The sequence below is a fragment of the Microcebus murinus genome, chromosome 1, assembly GCF_040939455.1.
Source record: "Microcebus murinus isolate Inina chromosome 1, M.murinus_Inina_mat1.0, whole genome shotgun sequence".
Lineage (NCBI taxonomy): Eukaryota > Metazoa > Chordata > Mammalia > Primates > Cheirogaleidae > Microcebus > Microcebus murinus.
Window position 1 is genome coordinate 70,369,315 of NC_134104.1, and position 25,433 is coordinate 70,394,747.

Below are 25,433 nucleotides of genomic sequence, written 5' to 3' on the forward strand. Positions count from 1 at the left end.
GATATGTAAAGTCTGAGCCCCCATTCAAATCCCCTGGACTGGTCCCAAGAAGCCTTTTTTCCAGCTTCAGTGAATGAAATTAACAGGGGGTTGCACCACTGGTTGCTACACTCTTTTTTAAAGGGGACCGGACCGCTGTTGAGGTGGTATGGGGAAGGGGATTTTCTTTTAACTGTTATATAGTCCCAGGAGGAGGAGGGGCTCCAGTAGGTATCGCCCGTAGTCTCACAGCCCCAGGAGGCACAAAAGAAGTCAGGGGCATAGCCACATGCTTCAGCAAGAGAACGGTCTCGATGAGCCCCAGGGCAAACATATATAGGGGCCATGGTTAGATAGGTTCTTCGAACCCCAGAGCTACAGCCTGGCCGAGAACTGGTGTCTGGTTCTCCCGTGTTAATGGGTTTTACCTGTGGTGCAAAATGTGAGGGCGTGCCCCAATAGTCATGGGCTCCAAGGGCCAACACGCATAGGTCAATTTCTAGTGGATCCCATGGCGTAGTGGCAGAGAGGTGCGAGGAGGAATTGGCAACATCTCCTGCCTCATTAATTATTTGCCATGTATAGTTGTAGACCTGGTGGATGTTGGCTGCGGCGGTGTTCTTGACCGTGGCCAGAACTAGGCACAGGAGGATCAGCGTCTTCTCTCGGGGAGTCATTGTATTTCTGGAAGAGAACAGAATTAAGAATTCTTCTCAGGGGATTCCCTGGGTGGGTTATATAACTTAATCGCTCTCTCTGGTAGCCATCTGGCATTTCCTGCCTGGGTATCGTAGATGCAGGCATGTCCTTTTCCCCATATGAGGACAGGGTCAGGCCCCAGCCATTTGCCTGTAAGCGGCTCCTTCCATAAGGCCTGTGCATAAGTATCCGAGGTGGATGGGTGCCAAAGGCGGTCGGCAGCTGTTTTGCCGGCAGTGTCAAAGGTGAGAAAATTTAAAATGAAGAGGGCATGATTAAGCAGGGTTTTGGAATTACCTGTTAAAGGGTACAAAATTCCTCCTCCCGATTGTAGTTTGGAGAGCGTATTTTTTAACGTCTGATGAGCTCTCTCTACAATACCTTGGCCCTGAGGGTTATATGGAATGCCTGTAACATGTTTAATACCTAACTGAGCACAAAAACTTTTGAAATTGGAGCTGACATATCCCGGGCCATTGTCAGTCTTAATAACTTTAGGCTGAGGGAGGGAGGTGAGACAGGCTATAATATGGTTGATAACGTGGCGGGTGGCCTCGCCTGTTTGTAGGGAAGCAAAGATAAATCCACTGCAAGTATCTATAGAGACATGTATATATTTAAGCTTTCCGAAAGGGGGGTAATGAGTGACATCCATCTGCCAGAGCTCCCCAGGGATCAGGCCGCGAGGGTTGACTCCTAGGTGTGGCTCAAGGAGAAGGGTAAAACAAGCCCTGCATTGGCGGACGATTTCTCTGGCCTGTTCTCTAGTAATGGAGAATTTAAGCCTGAGGGTATGGGCATTGAGATGGTGTAAATCATGAGCCTGGTGTGCAGCGCAGACAGGATCAATAGTGATAGTGTGAACAGCGCCTGCAACTCGAGTCGCCTGATCAACAAGATTATTTCCAGCTACTAGAGGCCCAGGAAGGCCAGTGTGGGCGCGAATATGGCCTATAAAAAAGGGCGCAGAACGGGAGTGAATGAGTCCTTGTAGTTGCTGGAACATTTGAGTGGTATTGTTGGAGGGCCGAATATGAGGCACAGTTTCTAAAGCGGCGACAGCATGAGCAACATAAGAACTATCAGTATACAAGTTAAATGGTGACTGATCTACGTATTTGAAGACTGCGACTAAGGCTGCTAACTCAACGAGTTGAGCAGAGGAGAATCTGGTGGGAAAACTGCGGACCTGGCCATTAATGCTATAGGCCGCGGTGCCTGAGGAGGATCCATCGGTAAAGACTAAGACGGCTCCTGGAATGGAGGAGACTCTTGTTTTCTTGGGAAATATTACAGGTGTCCGATAGAGGAACTGAATTAGTTTATCAGGGGGGTAATGATTATCTAGTTTGCCCTGGAAAGACGTACAGTTAACCGCCCAATCATCATCATTTTGTATTAGCCACTGAATTTGAGAAGCATTGTAAGGGAGTATTATGATATCTGGATCCTTTCCAAAGAGCTTAAGGGAGTTTTCTCGCCCCAATCGAATAATTTTAGCTACTAAGTAAGGGTAGGTGGGAAGGACTTTAGGGGAAGCCGATAGGTGAACCCAAAAAAGAGGCTTGCCCTGCCAAAAGAGTCCCGTGGGCGAAAAGGGGGTGGGGAGGACAAGTCTTTGGAAAGCTGGGCAAACTCTTTTTGAAGTTGTAAAACATCCTTTAATTGCGTAACCCTTTGACTTAAGTCTTCTTTGGTACGCAAAAGTAAGGGCATTGTAAGGGGAGGCATTAACGAAGGTGCGCAAATTTGGGGCACGTAAGGAGGAGGCCATTCGGGATTGTGATATTGGGCTGCTTCCTCTCCGAGGGTTGCCTCTTCTGCGGGGTCGAGGGACTCTCGGAGGGGTTGTTTTTTGAATACCGGGTAATTAAATGCATGAAGGGCTGTACCCTGGGGTAAGGGAGGATAGAGGGTCTTGGTGTCTGGCCTACTAATCGGGGGCTCCTCTCTAGATGTTTGGAGCTCAGCTGAGGGGTCCTGAGGGGGCATATTAATACAAACTGAGGACAAGGGGAAGGACATGTTGGTCTCTTAAAATTATTAGGAGAAACCGGCCCTTCGGCTGTCTTTAAAGACGTTCCCGAAGCGGACCGCGACACGGGTCGGAGGCAGAATTCTGCTACTGAGAGCAGCTGCTTTTTATTGGGGTCTGAATCTGCCCCTTCAACAATATCTCTGATTAGTCCCCAGTACGAAAAAACAGATACAGGGACGGCATCTGGGCCCTGACTTAGAAGTAAATTGTTTAAATCTCTACCTACTTTTTGCCATTTGTGTGGGTGAATCTCAGGTCCACCAATAATAAACCAAGGACAAGCACGATCAATGAACACAAAAAACTTTACTAAGTCTTTTTTCTTAAATCTCTAATTCCAATCGTTTAAATCTCTACCTACTTTTTGCCATTTGCGTGGGTGAATCTCAGGTCCACCAATAATAAACCAAGGACAAGCATGATCAATGAACACAAAAAACTTTAATAGATCCTTTTTCTTAACTCTAATTCCTCTCTCTCTGAGTGAGGCCTTAAGATCCTTAATAAAAACAGCCTCTTTAGACAATGAATGGCCCATCTCGATGGGGTGACAATGTAAAAATTTACTCACCAGACCGTCGACTCTGTGAGCCGCAGAACGAGGGTCTCTGTAGGGTTTCCTTCGGCCGAAGAGCACTCCGTGGCGTCACCCGACAAAAGTCCGTACCTCGAGCCCCACGTTGGGCGCCACTTGTCCCGACCCGCGGGACCTTGTTACTCGTGGGGGCGAGGGGGACCGTGCCTGAAAGAGATGAGCGTGCCTGAAAGAGATGAGCGAGAGAAAGAAACGAGACCAAGCGAATGATTGTCAAGGTCTCCTTTACTTGGATTTTTAGTAGGTTTTATATACAGAAAACAAGGAAGTAGAAACAGAAAAATAGAGTGGGGGAATAATGAGGCTTTCCTGTGGGCTAATCAGCCCCAATCAGCATCCCAATGGCACCGGAAGCTCTTTGTGATGGATCTCTCAACCCCAACCTGGCAGGGGGTTGGGAACAATTGCAGGTGGCATGCCCTGGAGCAAGCATGGCATGGAATGCATTCTTCTTGGAACTACAGCTGGGGAGCTGGGTGCTATTTTCCAGGACGAGGAGGCCCGTGCATAGGGCAAGTCGTTGGAATATGAAGGGTCTTAGTCTCCAACAATTTTGTCTTCTTTTGAAACGTTTCTGTTCATGTCCTTTGCCCTTTTTTTGATGGGGTTGTTTGATTTTTTTCTGGTTGATTTTCCTGAGTTCTAAATAGATTCTAGTTATAAGCCCTTTATCAGATGTGTAGTTTGTGAAAATTTTCTCCCATTTTGTGGGCTGTCTGTTTCCTCTCTTGACAGTTTCTTTGGCTGTGCAGAAGCCTTTTTTTTTTTTATTTTTTTTTATTTTTTTATTTTTTCTCTTTCCTTAGAGTTCCCACTACTGATTTTTTTTTTTTTTTTGAGACAGAGTCTCTCTTTGTTGCACAGGCTAGAGTGAGTGCCGTGGCATCAGCCTAGCTCACAGCAACCTCAAACTCCTGGGCTCAAGCGATCCTCCTGCCTCAGCCTCCCAAGTAGCTGGGACTACAGGCATGCGCCGCCATGCCCGGCTAATTTTTTTTTTTTTTTCTATATATATTAGTTGGCCAATTAATTTGTTTCTATTTATAGTAGAGACGGGGTCTCACTCTTGCTCAGGCTGGTTTTGAACTCCTGACCTCGAGCAATCCGCCCACCTCAGCCTCCCAGAGTGCTAGGATTATAGGCGTGAGCCACCGCGCCCGGCCTCAGAACCCTTTTAATTTGATTAGGTCCCATTTGTTTATTTTTGTTGCTGCTATGATTGCCTTTGGGGTCTTCTTGATAAATTCTTTGTCTAGGCCAATGTCTAGAAGAGTATTTCCAACATTTTCCTCTAGAATTCTAATAGTTTCACACCTAAGATTCAAGTCTGTTACCCAGTGTGCGTTGATTTTTGTGAGAGATGAAAGGTGTGGATCTTGTTTCAGTCTTCTACATGTGGCTATCCAGTTTTCCCAGCACCATTTATTGAATAAGGATTCTTTTCCCCAGTGTATGTTTTTGTCTGTTTTGTTGAAGATTAGTTGGCTATATGAAGATGGTTTTATATCTGGGTTCTCTGTTCTATTCCACTGGCCAACGTCCCTGTTCTTGTGCCAGTCCCAAGCTGTTTTAATGACTATAGCCTTGTAGTATAGTTTGAAGTCTGGTAAATTGATACACCTCCTATTTTGTTTTTATTGCCTAGGATTGATTTTGCTATACGGGGTCTTCTCTGGTTCCATACGAAGTGTAAAATTATTTTTTCTATATCTGTGAAAAATGATGATGGTATTTTGATAGGGATTGCGTTGACTCTGTAGGTCACTTTGTAGTATAGACATTTTAACAATGTTGATTCTGCCTACCCATGAGCATGGTATATTCTTCCATCTGTTTACGTCCTCTGCTATTTCCTTCTTCAGTGTTTCATAGTTTTCACTGTAGAGGTCTTTTACCTCCTTAGTTAAATATATTCCAAGGTACTTTATTTTCTTTGTTGCTATTTTGGATTGAGTCTTTGATTTGGTTCTCACTTTTACCGTTGTTGGCGTATATGAATGCCTCTGATTTCTGTGTATTGATTTTGTATCCTGAGACTTTATGAAATTCATTCATCAGATCAAAGAGTCTCTTGGTTGAATCCTTGGGGTTTTCTAGGTATAATATCACGCCATCAGTGAAGAGTAGGAGTTTGATCTCTTCTGCTCCCATTTGGACGCCCTTAATTCCGCTCTCTTGTCTGATTGCTGTAGCAAGGATTTCTAGCACTATGTTGAATAGAAGTGGACATAGTGGGCCACCTTGTGTTGTTCCAGTTTTAAGTGGGAATGTTTTCAATTTTTCCCCATTCAGTATGATATTGGCTGTGGGTTTGTCATATATGGCTTGTATCATTCTTAGGTAAGCCCCGTCTATGCCTATTTTGTTGAGCGTTCTTATCATAAAAGGGTGTTGAATTTTGTTGAATGCCTTTTCTGTGTCTATTGAGAGGATCATATGGTCTTTGTTTTTGCTTCTGTTTATGTGGTGAATTACATTTATAGATTTGCATATGTTAACCATCCCTGCATCACTGGGATGAAGCCCACTTGGTTGTGATGGATTATTTTCTTGACAAGCACCTGGATTTGATTGGCTAGTATTTTGTTGAGAATTTTTGCATCTATATTCATTAGGGATATTGGTCTATAGTTTTCTTTTTTTGTTGCATCCTTTCCTGGTTTTGTTATCAGGGTTATTATGTTCACTTCATAAAATGTGTTGGGGTGAATTCCATCCTTCTCAATGTTGTGGAATAATTTCTGCAGGATAGGCACCAGTTCTTCCTTGTAGGTGTGGTAAAATTCGGATGTGAAACCATCTGGTCCAGGACTTTTCTTTTTAGGAAGGTTTTTTTATTGCTGTTTTAATTTCAGTACTTGATATCGGTCTATTCAGGAATTCTATTGTTTCCTGGTTGAGCCTTTGGAGGCTGTGTGTTTCTAAGAAATTGTCCAATTTGCAAGGCCTGGGAAATTTTCCTCTATTGTATCGTTGAATAGCTTGTCCATACCTTGAGTGTTTTCTTCTTCCCCTTCTGGTAACCCTATGACCCCCACATTAGGTTTCTTCACATAATCCCCCATCTCTTGTAGGCTTTGCTCTTTTTTCTCTGCTCTCAGTGACTGATTTATTTAATTGGAAGGTATTATCTTCAATGTCTGAGATTCTTTCTTCTGTTTGATCTACCCTGTTCTTGAGGCTTTCTACTGTGTTTTGTAGTTCCCTGAATTGATTCTTCATTTCTAGGAGTTCAGTTAGACTTTTCTTCATTGTTTCAATTTCTTTAGTGAATTTTTGTTCCAGGTCCTGGAGTCTTTTTGCGTTTTCTTCGTGTTGGTTATCCAGTTTTTCTTGCAACTCGTTGAATTTTCTTAGGATCCATACTTGAAATTCTTCTTCTGTCATTTTAGTCATCTGATTTTGGTTGGTGTCCATTTCTAAGGGGCTGGTGTTCCTCTTTGGGGGTGTGTTTTCCGTTTGAGTTTTCATGTTTCCAGAGTTCCTTCGCTGATTTCTTCCCATCTGGATCAGTTGTTGCTTCTTTCCTTTAGGTGTTCGTTTGGGTAATGACACACCCTGTTTAGTCTCTGAGCCAGTAGGTGGTGTTTGTGGGTGAGATTCGACTACACCCTGTATGATGAGTCAGTAGGTGCTGTTAAAAGGGTGTGCAGAATGTCCTCCCCATCAGTAGGTGGCGCTTACTTGGAGGAGCAGTCTACACTGTTGTTTTTGTGTCCTGTAACCACTCTTGTTCCTCTGGAGAGGCACTCTAGTGCCTCAGGTGGTGGGTGGGGCTCTGGGTCTTCCAGGTGTGTCCTTATTATCCACCTCATTGAGGGCTGGTCTTGCTGGGTTGGTTAAGCCTGCCTTCAGGCACCATAAATGCTGGTAGCAGGGGTCATAGTTCTGTTCTCTGTTTCAGGGAAAAGCTGTCAGGAAGGGGCTGGAATGGCCCCATTCAGTCAGAAAGTCTCCTTGTGGGGGTGAGGCTGTCTGTGACCTGCAGGCTGGAGCAGGTCCCACTCCTTTCCACCCTCCCAAACTCCACGGCTTCTCCTGGGCCTCTGCTTCCAGTTCTCCGCAACCTCCTCCTGTGGAATCTCCCGTAGTCTCCGGTACCCCTCCTTCCGACCCTCAGCCAATGTATGCTCGTCTGCTAGCTTTCTTCTAATTTCTTCTAGAAACTGTCTTTTTTGCAGAGACGCTCTGTCTGGCTGTGTTTGTCGTCCGCCATCTTGCTCTGCGGCCCACCCCGCCTTCTATTTTTAGTAGAAATGGGGTCTCCCTTCTGCTCAGACTGGTCTCGAACTCCTCAGCTCAAACAGTCTGCCCTCCTCGGCCTCTCAGAGTGCTAGGATTATAGGTGTGAGCTACCGTGCCTGGCCGATAAAGATCTTTTTGCCAAGCGTATTATTGTCAGACTTGTAAATTTTGCCAAACGAATGGATATAAAGTGAGTATTTCATTGTTTTATATTCTCCTTGTTACTGATAAAGTTGAACATCTTTTCATACTTTGGAGGGGAAGGGTCATTTAGTATTCTTGTGTGTATTGTCTGTTTATTAAATACATCCTAATTTTTCTCTTGTGTTAAGTTTTTATCTTATTCATTTGTTAGAATTCCTTCTATTTTTGGGGTAGTAATCTTTTCAGTACTATGTATTACAAATATACTTCACTAGTCTCTGACTCATCTCTTTGCCTTTTGAAACGCAGATGTTTTACTACTATAGTTGTGTTTATGTCATTTTTTCCCTCTAAGAAGTCTGCTAGATTTTTGGTTTATATAGTTTGAAAGACAATATTGTACAATTAATATGATTTCAAGAGTTGTTACATTTTCTTGCTAAGTAGTAGGTCACATTGTAATCTTATTTCTCTCTACTAATGCATGTTGCCTTAAATTCTCTTTTATCTAATATTTATATAGCTCCATACCAGCTTTCTTTTGCCTAATGTTTATATAGTATACCTTTGTCATCTGTTTACTTTTGAATCTTTTTGTGCTGTTGTGTTCACATTTATTCAGATACATTTGAAGTTACTTTTGCCATCCATCACACCAAATTGCATACACATATTCTCTTTATTTCTCTCATTTTCTGAATTTATACATCCTAATCTTTTACAGTTTGTTCTTTAAAAAGACAGAGTTTACCTCTGTTGCCTAGGCTAGAGTGCTATGCCATCCCCTTAGCTCACAGCAACCTCAAACTCTTGGGCTCGAGCAATCCTCCTGCCTCAGTCTCCTCAGTAGCTGGGACTACAGGTGTGTGCCACCACCTGGCTTATTTTTTCTGTTTTTAGTAGAGATGAGAGTCTCAGTCTTGCTCAGGCTGGTCTCAAACTCCTGAGCTCAAGTGACCCTCCCGTGTTGGCCTCCCAGAGTGCTAGGTTTAACGGGCATGAGCCACTGTGCTCCGCCTCTGGTTTGTCCTTAAATTATTAATATTCGTACTTATAATACAGAGTTCATGGGTTTTAATACTATCTTCTATACCCAAAAACTATGGACTACAGAATACTTTTGATTATTCCTCTTCTCATTATTTGTCTTTTATTTAATTTTTTACCCTCCCCCTCCTTCTTATGTATTTGTTATATATATTATTTATGATTATGATTTTGTACTTATATAGTCTACATGATTATATTTACCTAGGTTTACAAATATCTTAACCATTGCTTCTTATATTCCATTTCTCTGGATTAAATTGCCATCTTCTGTAACTACATTTATTAGTTTTATTTCACTGTCATTCTTGAGTGATGGTGTAACTATACAGATGTCTCAGTTGATAGTTGTGTTGTCTCAGTACTTTGAAGATGTTATTCCTTTTCTCCTGATATCTTTTGTTACTATTGAGAAATCTTAGTCTCTTTAGTAATCTCTTTTCTCTCTGGTTGCTTTATAAATATTTCTCTATCTTTGATTTCTATAGTTTCACTGTGATGTTTTTATGTGTTTTGCTTCTTGATTGCAAGGATTTATGTTTTGCATAAATTCTGGAAATTTTTCAGCCTCTGTTTCTTCCACTGTGGTCTTTTACCCATACTTTGTTTTTTTTCCATCTGAGAATCCTAACCATGTTTGGACAAGAAAATTCACTTGGTTCTTTCTCAATCTACCCCTACCTCCACTCCTTCTATGATTGTCTTAGTCTTTTTCTAAGTCTAACTCAAAAATGCCCTGTTTTGCATTCTTTGAAATTGCCCTTGTATTATCTCAGATTTGTGGCATTCTAATTGTGTCTTTGTTATGTCTGTTGACTCTCCTGGTGAATTAATTCCTAGTGTATGCTTAAATTATAGACTCATCCTTAGCAGGATTTTTCTTTGAGACTCCCTTGAGGCTGTGTTGTGGGGAGCTCCCCTCTAGAGAAGTTTCAACTTTACTTGGCCAAGCATACCAGTGGTATCAGTGGTGCCAGACACACTTATGTTGCTCTATAATTTGTGGGTTTCTGAACCAGGCAGTAGCATATATTCAAATTCAAAACTGATTCTGTGTAGTATAGTAGCCTTCAACCTTGCTCTTCTACTTAGGGGCTGTGTATGTAACCTTAGACAATTTACTTAACCCCACCCTGTTTCAATTTTCTCATCTATGATGGGATAATGAAACATCTTCCTATGGTATGAGATATAATGAGTCAATATATGTAGAAGTTCTTAGAGTAATGCCTGGTACATAGTAAATAATATGTAGATACTACCTGTTTTCTTAAACCTTGAGTGAGAGAAAAGAGACAGGCTTATTCTTAGTTATGCATTTGAGTCTGTGGGTAAATTTTTTCTAGTCTACCCCTTTTCCCAAGGGTATATAGTTCTTTAAGAGCACTGGCTTTCTTGGGTCAGAGGGAATCTCTCAGTACCCACTCCCCAGCTATGTATGGGGCCAGGACATTTTCTCCTGTTCGTTTGTGAGCATTAAACTCTAATTCCTTTGGGTATTATGATGCCCTCCCCCCCACCCCCCCTGCTGCCCCCTGTAGCCTTAGCATCAGCTCAGATCTACACTGCTCTGGTTTTCCTTTCCATTATTTCTGGTACTTGAAAATTTCCCTTACTTAGGAGCTCAGTTTTGGATTTAGAAATTTTTTTTTTTTAAATTACAAAACCTGAAAATGCCTTTTTAGAATATTGTCTTTAGAATATGAAACTAATTCAGTTTATTTTCTGTTTAGATTTCTTTTACCAGAAGAAAACGTTTGCAATGCGATGTTGGTAAAATCCCAGTTTGTTGCTTGTATGGCTACTTGTCATTCACTTACAAAGATTGGAGGAGTGCTTTCTGGTGACCCACTTGATTTGAAAATGTTTGAAGCCATTGGATGGGTAAGTTCAGTATTTTAAAGTATGAGTAACTTTATTGTAAAAGAAACTGTAATTTCTTAAAGATATAGCAGTGGAAAAATTTAAAAATTGTGTAAAAAGTGTTAAATTTTTTTTTTTGAGACAGTTTTTTGCTCTGTCATTGGGGCTAGAGTGCTGTGGCCTTAGCCTAGCTCACAACAACCTCTAATTCCTGGGCTCAAGGAATCCTCCTGCCTCAGCCTCCTGAGTAGCTGGGACTATAAGTGTGTGCCATCACACCCGGCTAATTTTTTCTGTTTTTAGTACAGATAGGGTCTCACTCTTGCTCAGGCTGGTCTTGAACTCCTGAGCTCAAGCATTCCTCCTGCCCTGGCCTCCCAGAGTGTTAGGATTACAGGCATGAGCCACGGTGCCTGGCCAAAAAGTATGTGTTAAATTAACTCATTTAGACACCTTTAATAGAGGCTGAGCAGTTTAGGCCTCTGGTTATGTTTATAAGATAAAGCAGGGATCAGAAATTTGGGGCAGTAGGCCAGAAGTCAGTAAGAATGTCTTGAGTGTCACAGGCAGAAAACTATAAAGTAGTCATGTGTCTTCAGTGTTCTTTCGTACCCATTCTCTATTTTCTGTTGTTCCCCTTTCTCCCCCTCCTCTGTTTTTATTTACAGCTTCCTTCTGTATTTGCCATTGGTAATTTTTAACTTCTAAGTGCTTGCTTGTTTTGTTTACCTCGGCTATTCTGGCTATTAAGAAATGTTCCTACTTCTCTTGATATCCTGTTGTGTTTATTCTGGGCTATTGTTTACTTCATAGTTATGTCAATCATCATGTTTCAGTTTACCCTTTATCTCCATATTAGAAATTCCCTCTCTCTGCTTTGCTTTCTGTTTACTTTTACAGGATCTCTCTCGCTCTCGCTCTCTCTCTCTCTCTCTTTCTCTCTTTCCATCTCTGTCTCCATCTCCATCTCTCTGTATTTTGTTAGCCTTTTGAAAGGGAAGGTGGTGGATGATTGCACAAGTGCTCTATCTGCCATCTTCTGAAAGCCCACAATAAATACTCTCGAAATTTAATTTCTGAAAGGAGGCCCCACTTCATTTATAGAGAGAAAAGTAAAATTGACTGATTATCTTTGTTCTCTAAAGCCTGTCTCCAACTTTTCAGCAGATTTAGAGTTCAGTGATTTTGGATCTTTTAAAAAATTGGTTAAATAAAGTAAATTGGTATAATGACATATTTTGTTCTCTCTGAGATGCTTTGATGTTTGATCTTACTAGATCTTGTGTATCAATGGAATGGTTTTACATAACTAGTCACAACTGCTACCTGATGTGGTTGACATCATATATTAGATGCATCCCAATTTTAGAGATGTTAACGTGAAAAAAGACTATGTCTATTTCCACCATGGTAAGGAAAAAAAAAAAAAAAGACTATGTCTAGGAATTATATAAAATTGGCTAATTGTTCACAGTTCCCCTCCCCATTATTTTCTTATTGATTGATCCCTCCAATTAATTTGTTTCTCTTGTACGTGTATTTAATATAGGTTTTTGTTTGAATTTTTTTCACCCAAGAAATGTTTTTAAAGTAAATTTCAACGGGTTAGGGATAGTAGTAACTTAACCAGAAGTGGTCAAGCTGAAACTCTAAATGCATATCTTTTTCCTTCAGCCTATTCTCAACCCACTGGTTCTACTAACCATGTCTGATCTTCACATACTTCTGAATTTTCTACTGTTAGCAGAAAGGAGTCCATAGATGATGAGACTGAAAATTTTTGGAACTGTTAGAACTTTCTGTTTTTGGCAGAGCTAGTCTCTAAAACTAACACTTGCAGGAATGAAATGAGAGAATTGTGTCTCTTTCTTTCTTCTGCCTCTAATGTCTGTGTCCTCTCCCATGGGTTGCTAGGCATCTAACTAACCATCTTTGTTTATATTTTGTTTCATTTGTGTTACTAGTCTAGTAGTGCTCATTTGTTCCTTGGACAGAATTTTCTTTTTTTTTTAAATTCACTGAAAATGGCCATGATGTTCCATTTGAAAATGGAACTAGTAAGTTGAATTTTATGAAGCAAGTCATCAAATATTTTCCTTTCAGATTCTGGAAGAAGCAACTGAAGAAGAAACAGCACTTCATAATCGAATTATGCCCACAGTAGTTCGTCCTCCCAAACAGTTGCTTCCTGAATCTATACCCACAGGAAACCAAGAAATGGTATGAAATCATGTAAAGCTGGATAATGCTGTTGATGCTTACTTAAATTTAAATTTAATTCTTATTTTGAAATGTTCCTGGAAGAGGAAGTCATGTCCTTTATTTAACTTGTATACAGATATGGATATTTTAACTGCATTTATCAGGAACTACACCTGCAGTGTATTGCAGGCATTCTTTGTAAAAATGTTGAGATTTAATTCTTAGTACCATTAATTTTCCTTCCTATTTACTGAGCAGCTTAATGTCTTGTGATTAGTATTTTAAGATAGCATCTAAATTTGTAGAATTTAGTAAAAAGAATATATGAAAGGCTTTATTTTTAGGTAAATTATAAAATATATTCCCCTTAGTTTATTTTAGTACTTAATATTTTCAGGATACTAGAATATTTGAAAATATTTAAGAACATACTTTTCAAAAAATGGGAGGTAGTATAGAAAGAATCTTAAAGCCTGACTTTGAAATAAAGTTCCTTGCTTTTTTTCTAGATAATGTTTTTTAGGTGCTTAGTAAATTTTTTCCAACTTGGCTATGTTAGTAGACTTAATCTGTATTCTTTCTTAATTATTGTTTTGTTTTGTTTTTAGGAGCTGTTTGAACTTCCAGTAAGTGAAGAATGTTTACTTGTTACCTGGGTATGTTTGTTTTTATTTTGAAAGAATAATAAATGCTTTGTGCATCTTTTGAAACTATATAGGCTGTTTATGAGATAGGAATTGTTCGCCAGTTCCCATTTTCTTCTGCGTTGCAACGTATGAGTGTGGTTGCAAGGGTGCTGGGGGATAAGAAAATGGACGCCTACATGAAAGGAGCACCTGAGATCATTGCCAGTCTTTGTAAACCCGAAACGGGTAAGGAAATAACTATGCTTTGGCTAAAATTCTGGTATTTGTATAAGCTTGTATTAGCAATTGTAACAATGAAATTTACTTTTTCTTTTAAAAGTTCCTGTTGATTTTGAAAAAGTTTTGGAAGACTTCACCAAACAGGGCTTCCGTGTGATAGCTCTTGCACACAGAAAATTGGAGTCAAAATTGACATGGCATAAAGTACAAAATATTAGCAGGTGAGGTTGATGAGCAGCTTTCCTCCAGTTTTTCCAGTATGCATCATTTAAGTTTATATAAGTCATGCACAATAACTTGCACCTGGTTAGGCATTTATTGACTAGTAATTGAATGTATGCAAATTATACACAATACAGTATGGTTTTAGGTGATTGTGGTAAGAGTACATTTTTTCCCACTAATTTCCTCTGCTTCTGTATTGACTACTTATACTATTGTAACATGGTGTGTTTTTTCTTAGACCTCTTTGGAACATTTTCAGTTCATTATTTAAATATCCAGTACCTATTGTGTGGCAGGCACATTCTAGGAATAGTAAACATAATTTTACAGAGGTTTATTTTCTCTGAATGACCTCTCACTTTTGCCCAAGGTTGGATTCAAGTACTAGTTTGGTCAGAGTATCATGAATCCCAGCAGCCACTCTCCTCCCACCCCACTTCTCTCCAAATCCCCCCCCGCCATCACAAGTCAAATGGCATTACCAGTGTCACATTTCCACCTGTGTATAAATATGGGTTTCATATTCAGTGGTTGTCACTTTTACTGTCACTTATCTAGACCTTTGAGGATAGCATTTTTGTTTAGGGATTTTTATATTTTATAAGCAGAAAGGAATATCCATTGGCTGTTATGCTAATTTTGCCTATTTGGGGGTGGTGGTCATACTCTGAGTGTGAGTGTTTAAAAATAAAAATAAAACCTCTACCCAAGTGATCTGATTCATATGCATGGTTGGGAACCACAGATGTATTGTATTAATATTATATCCTAATTCCTCCAAAGGGCACATTAGTCTCTTTTCTATGGCTTCACTTTTTGCCATTTCCCCCTTAAAGACTTACTAAATTTCCTGTAGTTTATGAGCCTTTCATTCAGACATTCTTCTATGCCATTGGATAGGCTGTTCCTTCTGTCCAGAATACACTCTCCCTTCCTGTCAACTTTCTTCTTCTTTTTCATCTTTCAGCCAAGACCTTCTCTGTGGTTCCATTCTACCTTGTAGGAACAAGTTTTAGCATTTCTCTTATAGCTTCAACCTTCATATCTCAAATGTCGGACTATTCATTAATTAGGGGGCAAGATTTCCATGAGCTGTATCATTCACAGGAGACTTAGGAAACCAACCGAAGCCAGAAACTAGTGTCCTGTAGCAAAATGACTCTGTGCCTTTGACACAGTAGTTTCACATTGGTGCCACTTTGCGCTTTGAAATGCAGTTTCAGCTTTCAAGGCTTTTTTCTCCTGTTACCACCATCAGTATCATTTATATTAATTTTCTCGACTATTCTTTGTTACCTTTACCACCTATTGTTATATATTACTTATTTCAAAGATGTTTAGGTTTCATAGGTATGCACTTGAAACACCTTTTGTGGAATTTTTGTGTAGAAAAATCACTTGGTTATTGCAAGTCTGAAATTCTGGTCCCTAACCTCAAGCCTCCTTTCCCCATTGAAAAAAACACTCTGATATAATTTTGGTAGTTTGAGGTTTCTTACAAATGCAGCTATATCACTGAACAGATTTTAATACCATGCAGAAGCATGTGTTATTAATATTTTTGTATGCCTCTCTGGTTGCATGTCTGTTTTCCCACAAAATGGTCTTGAGAGTTGAGAATCATGCCTTTTCATCTTTGACCTCCCAGTGACTAGTATAGTGCTTGATGCACTGTGAATACTCAGTTATTGAAAAATAGCATCTTGATCACTATATCGATTATCAATATTTTCAGAGTCATCTCTGGGTCCTGAGTAGATCTCATTGTACTGCTAATGATTCTTATATCACATTTCCAGCATCCAGAATTATCTTATAGAATTGATCAAAGACTTGATAATGAATCTACTATAACTGTATCAAATGTGCTTGTGGTACAGTTTTTCCCTTTTCTTTTAACATCTAAGTTAGGGTATATTGTAGGGGAACAGTAAAGAATAGATTTATGCTTATGCATTTTTGCATAGAATATAAGATGAATATTCTGTAGTACTAGTGTTTTACAAAGATATACTTTTCCAAATGATTTTTATATTTCATATTTCAAAGGTTAAAATTTAATTTCAAAAATATTTCTTGGAAATTGCTTTTTCAGATTAAAATTTTTTGAGATATTTAACTCATAAATGCACACATGGTTTATTCAGCATATAAAGTGTTTGAATTTATAATTTATAGGCATTTTAAATTGCTTTATCAGCATGAAGGGAACAAGACTTACTGTCTTTACTGAATTACTATGTGTTAAAACTTCTTTTTCTGCAGAGATACCATTGAAAACAACATGGATTTTATGGGATTAATTATAATGCAGAACAAATTAAAGCAAGAAACCCCTGCAGTACTTGAAGATTTGCATAAAGCCAACATTCGCACTGTCATGGTCACAGGTTAGACTTTATAAAAGAACACAGGAAAAAATTGAGCATGACTCTTAGAGTTCAAGTTATATATTATTGAGGAATGGTCAATTAGTTACAAAAGCATATTATGTAGTAGCTCTGTCCTATGTTGTCCTGTTTTAGCACCAGATATTTTCCAAAGGTATAAGATAACTTTGCAATACTCTCTTTGAGGTTTAGGAAATTCTATTTATAGAAAGTATAGTGAGGCCGGGCGCTGTGGCTCACGCCTGTAATCCTAGCTCTTGGGAGGCCGAGGCGGGCGGATTGCTTAAGGTCAGGAGTTCAAAGCCAGCCTGAGCAAGAGCGAGACCCCGTCTCTACTATAAATAGAAAGGAATTAATTGGCCAACTGATATATATATAAAAAAATTAGCCGGGCATGGTGGCGCATGCCTGTAGTCCCAGCTACCCGGGAGGCTGAGGCAGAAGGATCACTCGAGCCCAGGAGTTTGAGGTTGCTGTGAGCTAGACTGACGCCATGGCACTCACTCTAGCCTGGGCAACAAAGTGAGACTCTGTCTCAAAAAAAAAAATAAATAAATAAAAAAAAAAAAAAAAGAAAGTATAGTGAAATAACAAAGGTACACTGTACTTTTTCTTGTCTCTCTTTATTCGTATATTTCTTATAACACTTACTGTACCTTGTTTTGTGTTAGTTATTTATAGATTTGCCTTCTCTACTAGAATATAAGGTTCTTGAGGGCTAGAAGTATTTTACTCATTTTGGGTCGTCTGCCATTTTTAGAACCATCAAGTGCATAGAAAATGATTAATAGATTTTTATTTGAATTAAATTTTTATATGTCAGATATTATATTTATTCTCCTAGATTAAATTCATAATAGTGAAAATAGCCTCTTTTTTTGTTTGTTTTTGTTTTTTGAGTAGTACTTCTGAATGATTCTTCTGGTGTTACTAAGCTGTTGATAATTTCAGATAACTTCTATTTCTTAGCTGTGTAAATTTGTGGTAGCTCTGGATTTTTCCTTAGCAAACAATCAGATTTAAGATGTTTATGGCGTTTATGTGTTCAGTAAGACTTACATGAAAAAAGCCTGTGTACATTTTTATGTTTTAAACTATGAGATCCATCTAATAGCATACTTCTTGCCATATATCTCAAGGTAACCAAGTCCATTAGCATCCCAGTAATTCTAAAGTCTCATTGATCACAAGGCACTTTTCATCTGTATCTCTTCTTTATCCTTCTTTGCCAGAACATATATCTCTGTGTCTCTATGGTTGCAGGAAGACGCCCTTGGAAATGGTGTGTGAGAACTAGGGAAAGAAACACTTTGGTTCTGGTAGCAATGGTATTCCCAAACCTTTGTCTACTTCTCTTCCTTAAGATCCTGTCTTTACTTCTCTTCAATTCTTTCCTTCTCAAGATGAGAAGTTGTTTCTCTTGCTTTTTGTTGCATCTATTCTCATTAGCTTCCTTAACTTTTTGTTTTGTGTAATCTTGCTTTTGTAATTCATCCTTTTGTATATACAGACTACCAGTCACTCACTCCTAGGTTATTTCAGCAAATATTTATTGAACACCTGCTCTGTATATAGCACTGTGCCATGTATTATGTGGGTACAAATAGTGCATGACTGGAAAAGATTGAAAATTGTATTTGGCTTTAAACATTGTGGGTGAGGATATTTTGTCTATTTAGCATATACATGCTTTGCATGATTTGAGGCTTCCTTTAAAGTATGCCCAGATTTTGCTACTTTTAAACTCTGGAGGTAAGGACTATAAATTATCCTCATTTTGCTAAGCCTAGTTGTGGGAACTGCAGTAGGTTCTCGGTAAGTGCTTGTTTGATACATTCATGTTTCCATTTTAATTTTAATGCCTTTAAAATATTTTGAAAATTAGGTGACAACATGCTGACTGCTGTTTCTGTGGCTAGAGACTGTGGGATGATTCTACCTCAGGATAAGGTTATTATTGCTGAAGCATTACCTCCAAAGGATGGGAAAGTTGCCAAGATAAATTGGCATTATGCAGACTCCTTGACACAGTGCAGTAATTCATCAGCAATTAACTCAGAGGTAATGTCAAGATTAATTCTCCATTTTGAAGCTTGCTTATTTAAATTTAGTTTGAAAACTAAAAAGTAGTTCATTAAAACACAGTAAAACAAAAACTAGATGAAAATAGAAGCCTGAACTAGCTTCTCAGATTATGATTCATTAGGACTTGGGTAGACCCAGGAATCACAATGTGTAAATTTAGATATTAAGCCATAATTGAGAACCATAGTTTTCAAGTATCAGAATCCCAAATATTTATCTTATTTTTAAAGTAATTATTGATAAATGATGCTAGTGGTCCATAACAGTCATGGATCATTTCAAATTCAAGCTGATATTTAATCTTTAAGTTTAGAACACAAGCATATTTAAAATAGAATTGTGTTACTTGGTTTGGGTGCCTACATATTGTTCTGAATGTCTCATACACAGGCTATTCCAATTAAATTGGTCCATGAAAGCTTAGAGGACCTTCAGGTGACTCGTTATCATTTTGCAATGAATGGAAAATCATTTTCTGTGATACTGGAGCATTTTCAAGACCTTGTTCCTAAGGTAAGTGATTTAGGTTTATGTATGTGTTCACATGGCTGTGTTGTGAGCAATATTTTTAAGAAATTCATATTTTTTCTAGTTGATGTTGCATGGCACTGTGTATGCTCGAATGGCACCTGATCAGAAGACACAGTTGGTAGAAGCATTGCAAAATGTTGAGTAAGTATTGTTGGATTTTTGTTTTGTTTTTTTTATGAATTAGTTTCATTTTCAATCCCAGAAAAGTAACTTATATTTTATATATATATATATGTCATTGTCCCCTATAATGAGATAGGTGAAAACATTAAGTGCTTCTTAATAAGAGGCTTGTGTGCTTGTTTATTTTGCTAAAGCATGGTTTCTGCAATTCTTTCTCCAGGTAATACCTGTGGAGGTGTAGAGGTCATTCATTCAGGAGCTCTATCTTGATAGAAGTGACCATATATATAGTTTTAGTAAATGGTTATACTTAAAGTTTTGGAGGGAGAAATGTTTGCTGATAACTTTAAAAATGAGTATACTAAAGACTGTGTAGGCACAAGCCTTTTTGCACTAAAGATGAGGAAATTGAGAAATGGTTTGTCTATATTGTGACAGAGGACAATAGTTCATGTATTTCACTTGCAGGTTGGTGGTGTTTGCACAGCAACATGCATGTGGTCATTGTAATGAAAGAATTCTTTAGTTTCAGGGAGGAAATTGGTTTATTAGCTCTGTATATAAATCTTAGTAAGTTAAATGTCATGCATTTTAAGGACTTATTAAAATCTTAAAAACTGTTTGTTTCCTAGCTATTTTGTTGGGATGTGTGGTGATGGTGCAAATGATTGTGGTGTAAGTATACTTTTTGTGATTTACTTTTGTAGTTCTTATTTTAGCCTATATCATATTCACAAAACTTAACCACTTTTCTTGAAATTATTAGGCTTTGAAGAGAGCACACGGAGGTATTTCCTTGTCAGAGCTTGAAGCTTCGGTGGCATCTCCCTTTACCTCCAAAACTCCTAGTATTTCCTGTGTGCCAAACCTTATCAGGTAGTACAAATTTAAAATTTTCTCACCTCTTTGTATCTTGCTCTAATAGTACAGAAGGGAAAATGATCATAAAAAGTAATGTGAATTGTTTTTTTTTTTATTTTTGAGACAGAGTCTCACTCAATTGGCCGGGCTAGAGTGCTGTGGTGTCAGCCAAGCTCACAGCAAACTCAAACTCCTGGACTCAAGCAGTCCTTCTGCCTCAGCCTCCCGAGTAGCTGATACTACTACAGGCATATGCCACCATGCCCAGCTAATTTTTTCTATATATTTTTAGCTGTCTAATTAATTTCTTTCTATTTTTAGTAGAGACAGGTGTCTCGCTCTTGCTCAGGCTGGTTTCAAACTCCTGACCTTGAGCGATCCTCCTGCCTTGGCCTCCCAGAGTGCTAGGATTATAGGCGTGAGCAACCGCGCCTGGCTGTGAATTGTTTTAATGGTGTATTAGCAGATGTCCAATCTGTAACTTATGGTAACAGATTGATTGCCACTCCTCATCTCTTCCAGTTCTACTTTGGCTTAGTTCTTTCAGTGGACAAGCACTTTGTTGTAGCTGCTTAATGTTGATGTTCATCTGTCAAGATATAATTATGGTTTAAAGGAGGAGTTTAAAATGCTTTTATTCATGTACCATCATTTCTTTTCACAGGGAAGGCCGTGCTGCTTTAATAACTTCCTTCTGTGTGTTCAAATTTATGGCATTGTACAGCATCATCCAGTACTTCAGTGTTACTCTCCTGTATTCCGTGAGTATTAACATTGTGTACAGGGATGGTACTTGATGTTAAGACATTTAAGATGTTGAGCATATATGTTTGATTTTGAATACATCCATCAAAATGGAGTTTATGTGAGTTATGTCTATAAATTTGCCTTTGCTTTAATGTAGTTTGAGTAGTAGGTTGAAAATCTCACTCATCTGGAATAGCATCTTTCTTAAGGCCAATAACTGTGGCTTTTCAGCCTTGGGAATAGATGATTGTATTCTTTTTTGTGTTTAGTGCAGATTGGACATCTTTCTTAGAACACTTCAAAATGTCAAGCTATGGAATATTTCAGAATTGTAATTAGCTTTGCCATACATTCATAGGAAATGGCCAGAATGAAAAAAGATGTTTCTGTGTCTTCTAAAAAATGCTAGGTGTAAAAAAAAAAAAAAAAGAAAAAAAGAGTAAAATTAATGATATTAAAAAAAAATAAGAAAAAAGATGTTTCACTAATAGTTTGTAGGACTTTATGTATTTAGAGAAAAAAACTAAGCAGTGGTATCCATAGGTATTCTGTTGGATTTTATCGTTGAAGTGTTCTCATTGTAGATTTTTCTCTAAATGAACTTTGGTGGCATCCCAAAGAATCTTTGTGAAACTATCCCTTTTTACCATTAGAAAGAAGTATCAGAAGGGATGGTGTTATGTGTTAAGATAACTTCAAGATGCTAATTTACAAGGTTGAATATTTTGAGTAAAGTATTTGTGTTTTCTTTTTGCCAGAAAACTTTTAAAAGGTTTTTTTGAAATGATTTTTAAGGAGATGACATTTATACTAATATATTAACTTGAATGTTTAAATATATGTTATATTTGATTAATTTAAAAGGCAAATGCATTTCAATTTTAAGCAGGTCCAAGTGTCATTTTGAAGTCATCATTGGGGGGAGAAACACAAAAACCTGGGATAATGCTATAAAAATAGTTCCTGAAAACTAATTATGTTTTAAAAATTACTTCTGTAGATCTTAAGTAACCTAGGAGACTTCCAGTTTCTCTTCATTGATCTGGCAATCATTTTGGTAGTGGTATTTACAAGTGAGTAAATTTGCTTTGTTTGATTTTAAAGCATATGAAATTCTTATATGACTTCTTAAACTTTGGTAAATTTACCTCAATAGTTGTAACATGGCTCATACTTCTCCAGATTCCCTATAAATTTGTCTTTTATTACCAGTTGTTCTTATTTTTCTCCATTTGTTTTACTGTTCTGTTTATATTTTTTCCTTAAATTTAACATTGATTTAAATTTAAATTTCTTTAATTTTCCTTAAATAAAGCCATTCTCTTCTGTAACTAAGTACACTTATCGAGATTGGGAAGTTTCCCACTGATATATATTATTTAGCCTACAGTTTATATTCTGGTTTTGTCATTTGTGCCAATAATGTCCTTTACCTTTTTTTCTTTTTTTGAGACAGAGTCTCTCTTTGTTGCCCAGGCTAGAGTGAGTGCCTTGGTGTCAGCCTAGCTCACAGCAACCTTAAACTCCTGGGCTCAAGCAATCCTCCTGCCTCAGCCTCCCAAGTAGCTGGGACTACAGGCATGCACCACCATTCCTGGCTAATTTTTTCTATGTATATTAGTTGGCCAATTAATTTCTTTCTATTTATAGTAGAGACGAGGTCGCTCTCTTGCTCAGGCTGGTTTTGAACTCCTGACCTCGAGCAATCCACCCGCCTCGCCTCCCAGAGTGCTAGGATTACAGGCGTGAGCCACCACTCCGGGCCTCCTTTATGCTTTATACCTGTTTTGCCCATTGTCCCCTAGATTAGAACCAGGATGTAATGTAGGCCTACAAATTTCATTTAGTGACCATGTCTCTTTAGTCTATTTAAATTTGGAATAGTCCCTTTTCCTTTTTGGGGGCATCTTGACATTAACATTTATGAGTCAGTATAGGCCAATGAATATGGATTTGTCTCATTTATTCTCATTAAACTCAGGCTATGAATTTTGGTGGGAATGTCACGGAACCGATACTGTGCTCTTCTAGATGCATCATATAAAGAGACATGGTTTGTTCTAATATTGGGACTGTTAACATCACAGTTAATAATGATAATGGGATGTGACCCACTGAATCAAATAAAAATTCACAAATGCATCTATAAATAAATAATTGAAAGAGGAGGGAAAGCTCTTACAGTAAAATGCTAACCAGTAAGTACAGAAGGACTGTTGTTAGACTATTTAGAGACTCTGATCTTACTGACATTTTAGGCATATAATGTTTGTTGTGGGAGCTTTGTAGGATGCTTAGCAGCATCTCTGGCCCCCTTCCTTCTAGATGCCAGTACCAGTCTCCAAATTGTGACAATGAAAAGTATCTCCAGACATTGCCGAATGTTCCCTTTGGGTGCAAAATTATTTCTGGTTGAGAACCACGTAGACAATCTTAAGATTGTACATGATTAAACTAGTGAATGGAATTTTGATGAGAGAAGCAGGGTTTTTACACCATCCCAAAGTAGCTTTTCACAAGTTATTAATTATAAAGGAAAAATAAAAACTTTACAGTGGAAAACTTGGAGGATAACACCTACATAAGTGATCAAAGCCTCTTTTTTGTACTGTTCCTGCTGTTTTTATATTGCTTCAAACTGTTAATTGTCTTTCTTCAGAGGAAGAAATATGTATTTTAGTTGTTTTTGTTAACATGGATGAATTGTAGAAGGTTGAAGTTAGGGATTTTAGTGTACCTGTCACCAGAATAGTGTACATTGTACCCAGTAGGTAATTGTTGATCTCTCACTCCTTCCCACCCTCCTCTTTTCTTGGCTTCCTGTGTTCATTATATACTTTATGTCTACATAAACCCATTGTTTAGCTCCCCCTTATAAGTGAGAACATAGAGTATTTGCTTTTCCATTACTGAGATACTTCACTTAGGATAATGCCTTCCAGTTCCATCCAAGTTGCTGCAAAAGACATTTCATTCCTTTTTACTGCTGAGTAGTACTCTGTGGTATGTATATATACACGCTGCATTTTCGTTAACTGCTTATTAGTTGATGGACATTTAGGTTGATTCCATATCTTTTCAGTTGTGAATTGTGCTTTGAAATATGTATTTTTTTTTTTTTTGAGACAGAGTCTTGCTTTGTTGCCCAGGCTAGAGTAGGTGCCATGGCATCAGCCTAGCTCACCACAACCTCAAACTCCTGGGCTCAAGCAATCCTCCTGCCTCAGCCTCCCAAGTAGCTAGGACTATAGGCATGTACCACCATGCCCGGCTAATTTTTTCTATATATATTATTTGGTCAATTAATTTCTTTATATTTATAGTAGAGACGGGGTCTCCCTCTTGCTTACACTGGTTTTGAATTCCTGACCTCAATCAATCCGCCGGCTTCGACCTCCCAGAGAGCTAGGATTACAGGCGTGAGCCACCATGCCCGGCCAAAATATGTGTTATTTTAACTGTAGCTTTGCAATTAAGGATTCAGAAAATAATGGATACTTAGTTAAATTTATAAGGGTCATAATTTTGTATTTTTGTGCTTATATTTAGTATTATTTTTATTTGTACTATTGTTTCCTCTTAGTTCCTATAGAAATGTAAAGATTATTCCTGAGACATTTTTGAAACAGCCTAAATTGTTTACTTTCACAGATTACTTAAACATGTATGATAATCTGGTTTGGTTTTTGGAGATTTTCATATTAAAGAATTGTTTGACAAAAACAAATTTTTTAAGTTCCAAAATGAATCTGATTATTTCTTTTATTATGACAAATTATTTCAGATATGAACCTTTCCTCTTTTCTTTTCAATATAGTGAGTTTAAATCCTGCCTGGAAGGAACTTGTGGCACAAAGACCACCATCAGGTCTCATATCCGGGGCCCTTCTCTTCTCCGTTTTGTCTCAGATTATCATCTGCATTGGATTTCAATCTTTGGGGTTTTTTTGGGTCAAGCAGCAACCTTGGTATGAAATGTGGCATCCACATTCAGAGTAAGTTGGTCAGTCTATGTGAAAATCTGTATAAAATGTGTGCAACATGTGTGATGTAAAAATGAGTCTAGAAATTTATATAAAAGTTTGCATGCAGATTGATTTAAACGCTTAAATAGTTTGGCCTGGATTTGCTGTTGTTCCATGGTAACTCCTAGTTGTAGGAAGGTGTTCAGGCTAGGTCCTAATAACTCTAGCCACGGCAACAGAGTGAGACTCTATCTCAAAAAAAAAAAAAAAAAAAAAGAGTGCTAGAGATGTCAAACCCATGGTCTGATTACTTTCACCATGCTCAAGTTATTCATAAAACCAAGGGATACTTATTAAATATCTTACTTGATTCTGATTTTTTTAACTAATTGGTGCTTTTGGGAAATGAGTATTGTTTACTAATGCAAAATTTGTGTGTATGTGTTCTAGTGCTTGTAATACAACAAGAAGCCTACGTTGGAATTCTTCACACCCATATAATGAAACTGAACTTGATGAACACAATATACAAAATTATGAAAATACCACAGTGTTTTTTATTTCCAGTTTTCAGTACCTCATAGTGGCAATTGCCTTTTCAAAAGGAAAACCCTTCAGGCAACCTTGCTACAAGAATTGTAAGTTTGATATTTATTGTGATTTTTACCCTGCCTTTCCCCTTTATAACTGATGTAGAGGAGAAGAGTTATAACTGTCCTTTCCACAGAATTAGATCTTCACAGAGAACGAACCTAACGATTTAGATGTTTACTGTGTTGTTTTCCTTTCATGGTAGTTGCCACCCTAAATTTAAAATTAAGGTCACCA

General features: G+C 38.1%; 1 protein-coding gene across 5 annotated transcripts in view; it reads left to right on the forward strand.

The window, feature by feature from the left end:
• ATP13A3 (ATPase 13A3) overlaps positions 1–25,433 on the forward strand; it is a 113,533-nt gene that overhangs the window by 57,899 nt on the left and 30,201 nt on the right. For all 5 annotated transcript variants that reach the window (XM_012780265.2, XM_012780261.2, XM_012780264.2 and 2 more), the window contains 15 exons: positions 10,481–10,631; positions 12,714–12,830; positions 13,421–13,438; positions 13,531–13,684; positions 13,779–13,899; positions 16,169–16,293; positions 18,179–18,354; positions 18,769–18,891; positions 18,971–19,050; positions 19,665–19,707; positions 19,799–19,908; positions 20,558–20,654; positions 21,641–21,713; positions 24,458–24,635; positions 25,056–25,243. In XM_012780265.2, the coding sequence (XP_012635719.1) occupies positions 10,481–10,631; positions 12,714–12,830; positions 13,421–13,438; positions 13,531–13,684; positions 13,779–13,899; positions 16,169–16,293; positions 18,179–18,354; positions 18,769–18,891; positions 18,971–19,050; positions 19,665–19,707; positions 19,799–19,908; positions 20,558–20,654; positions 21,641–21,713; positions 24,458–24,635; positions 25,056–25,243 (1,754 nt within the window). The remainder of the gene's footprint in view (positions 1–10,480; positions 10,632–12,713; positions 12,831–13,420; positions 13,439–13,530; positions 13,685–13,778; positions 13,900–16,168; positions 16,294–18,178; positions 18,355–18,768; positions 18,892–18,970; positions 19,051–19,664; positions 19,708–19,798; positions 19,909–20,557; positions 20,655–21,640; positions 21,714–24,457; positions 24,636–25,055; positions 25,244–25,433) is intronic.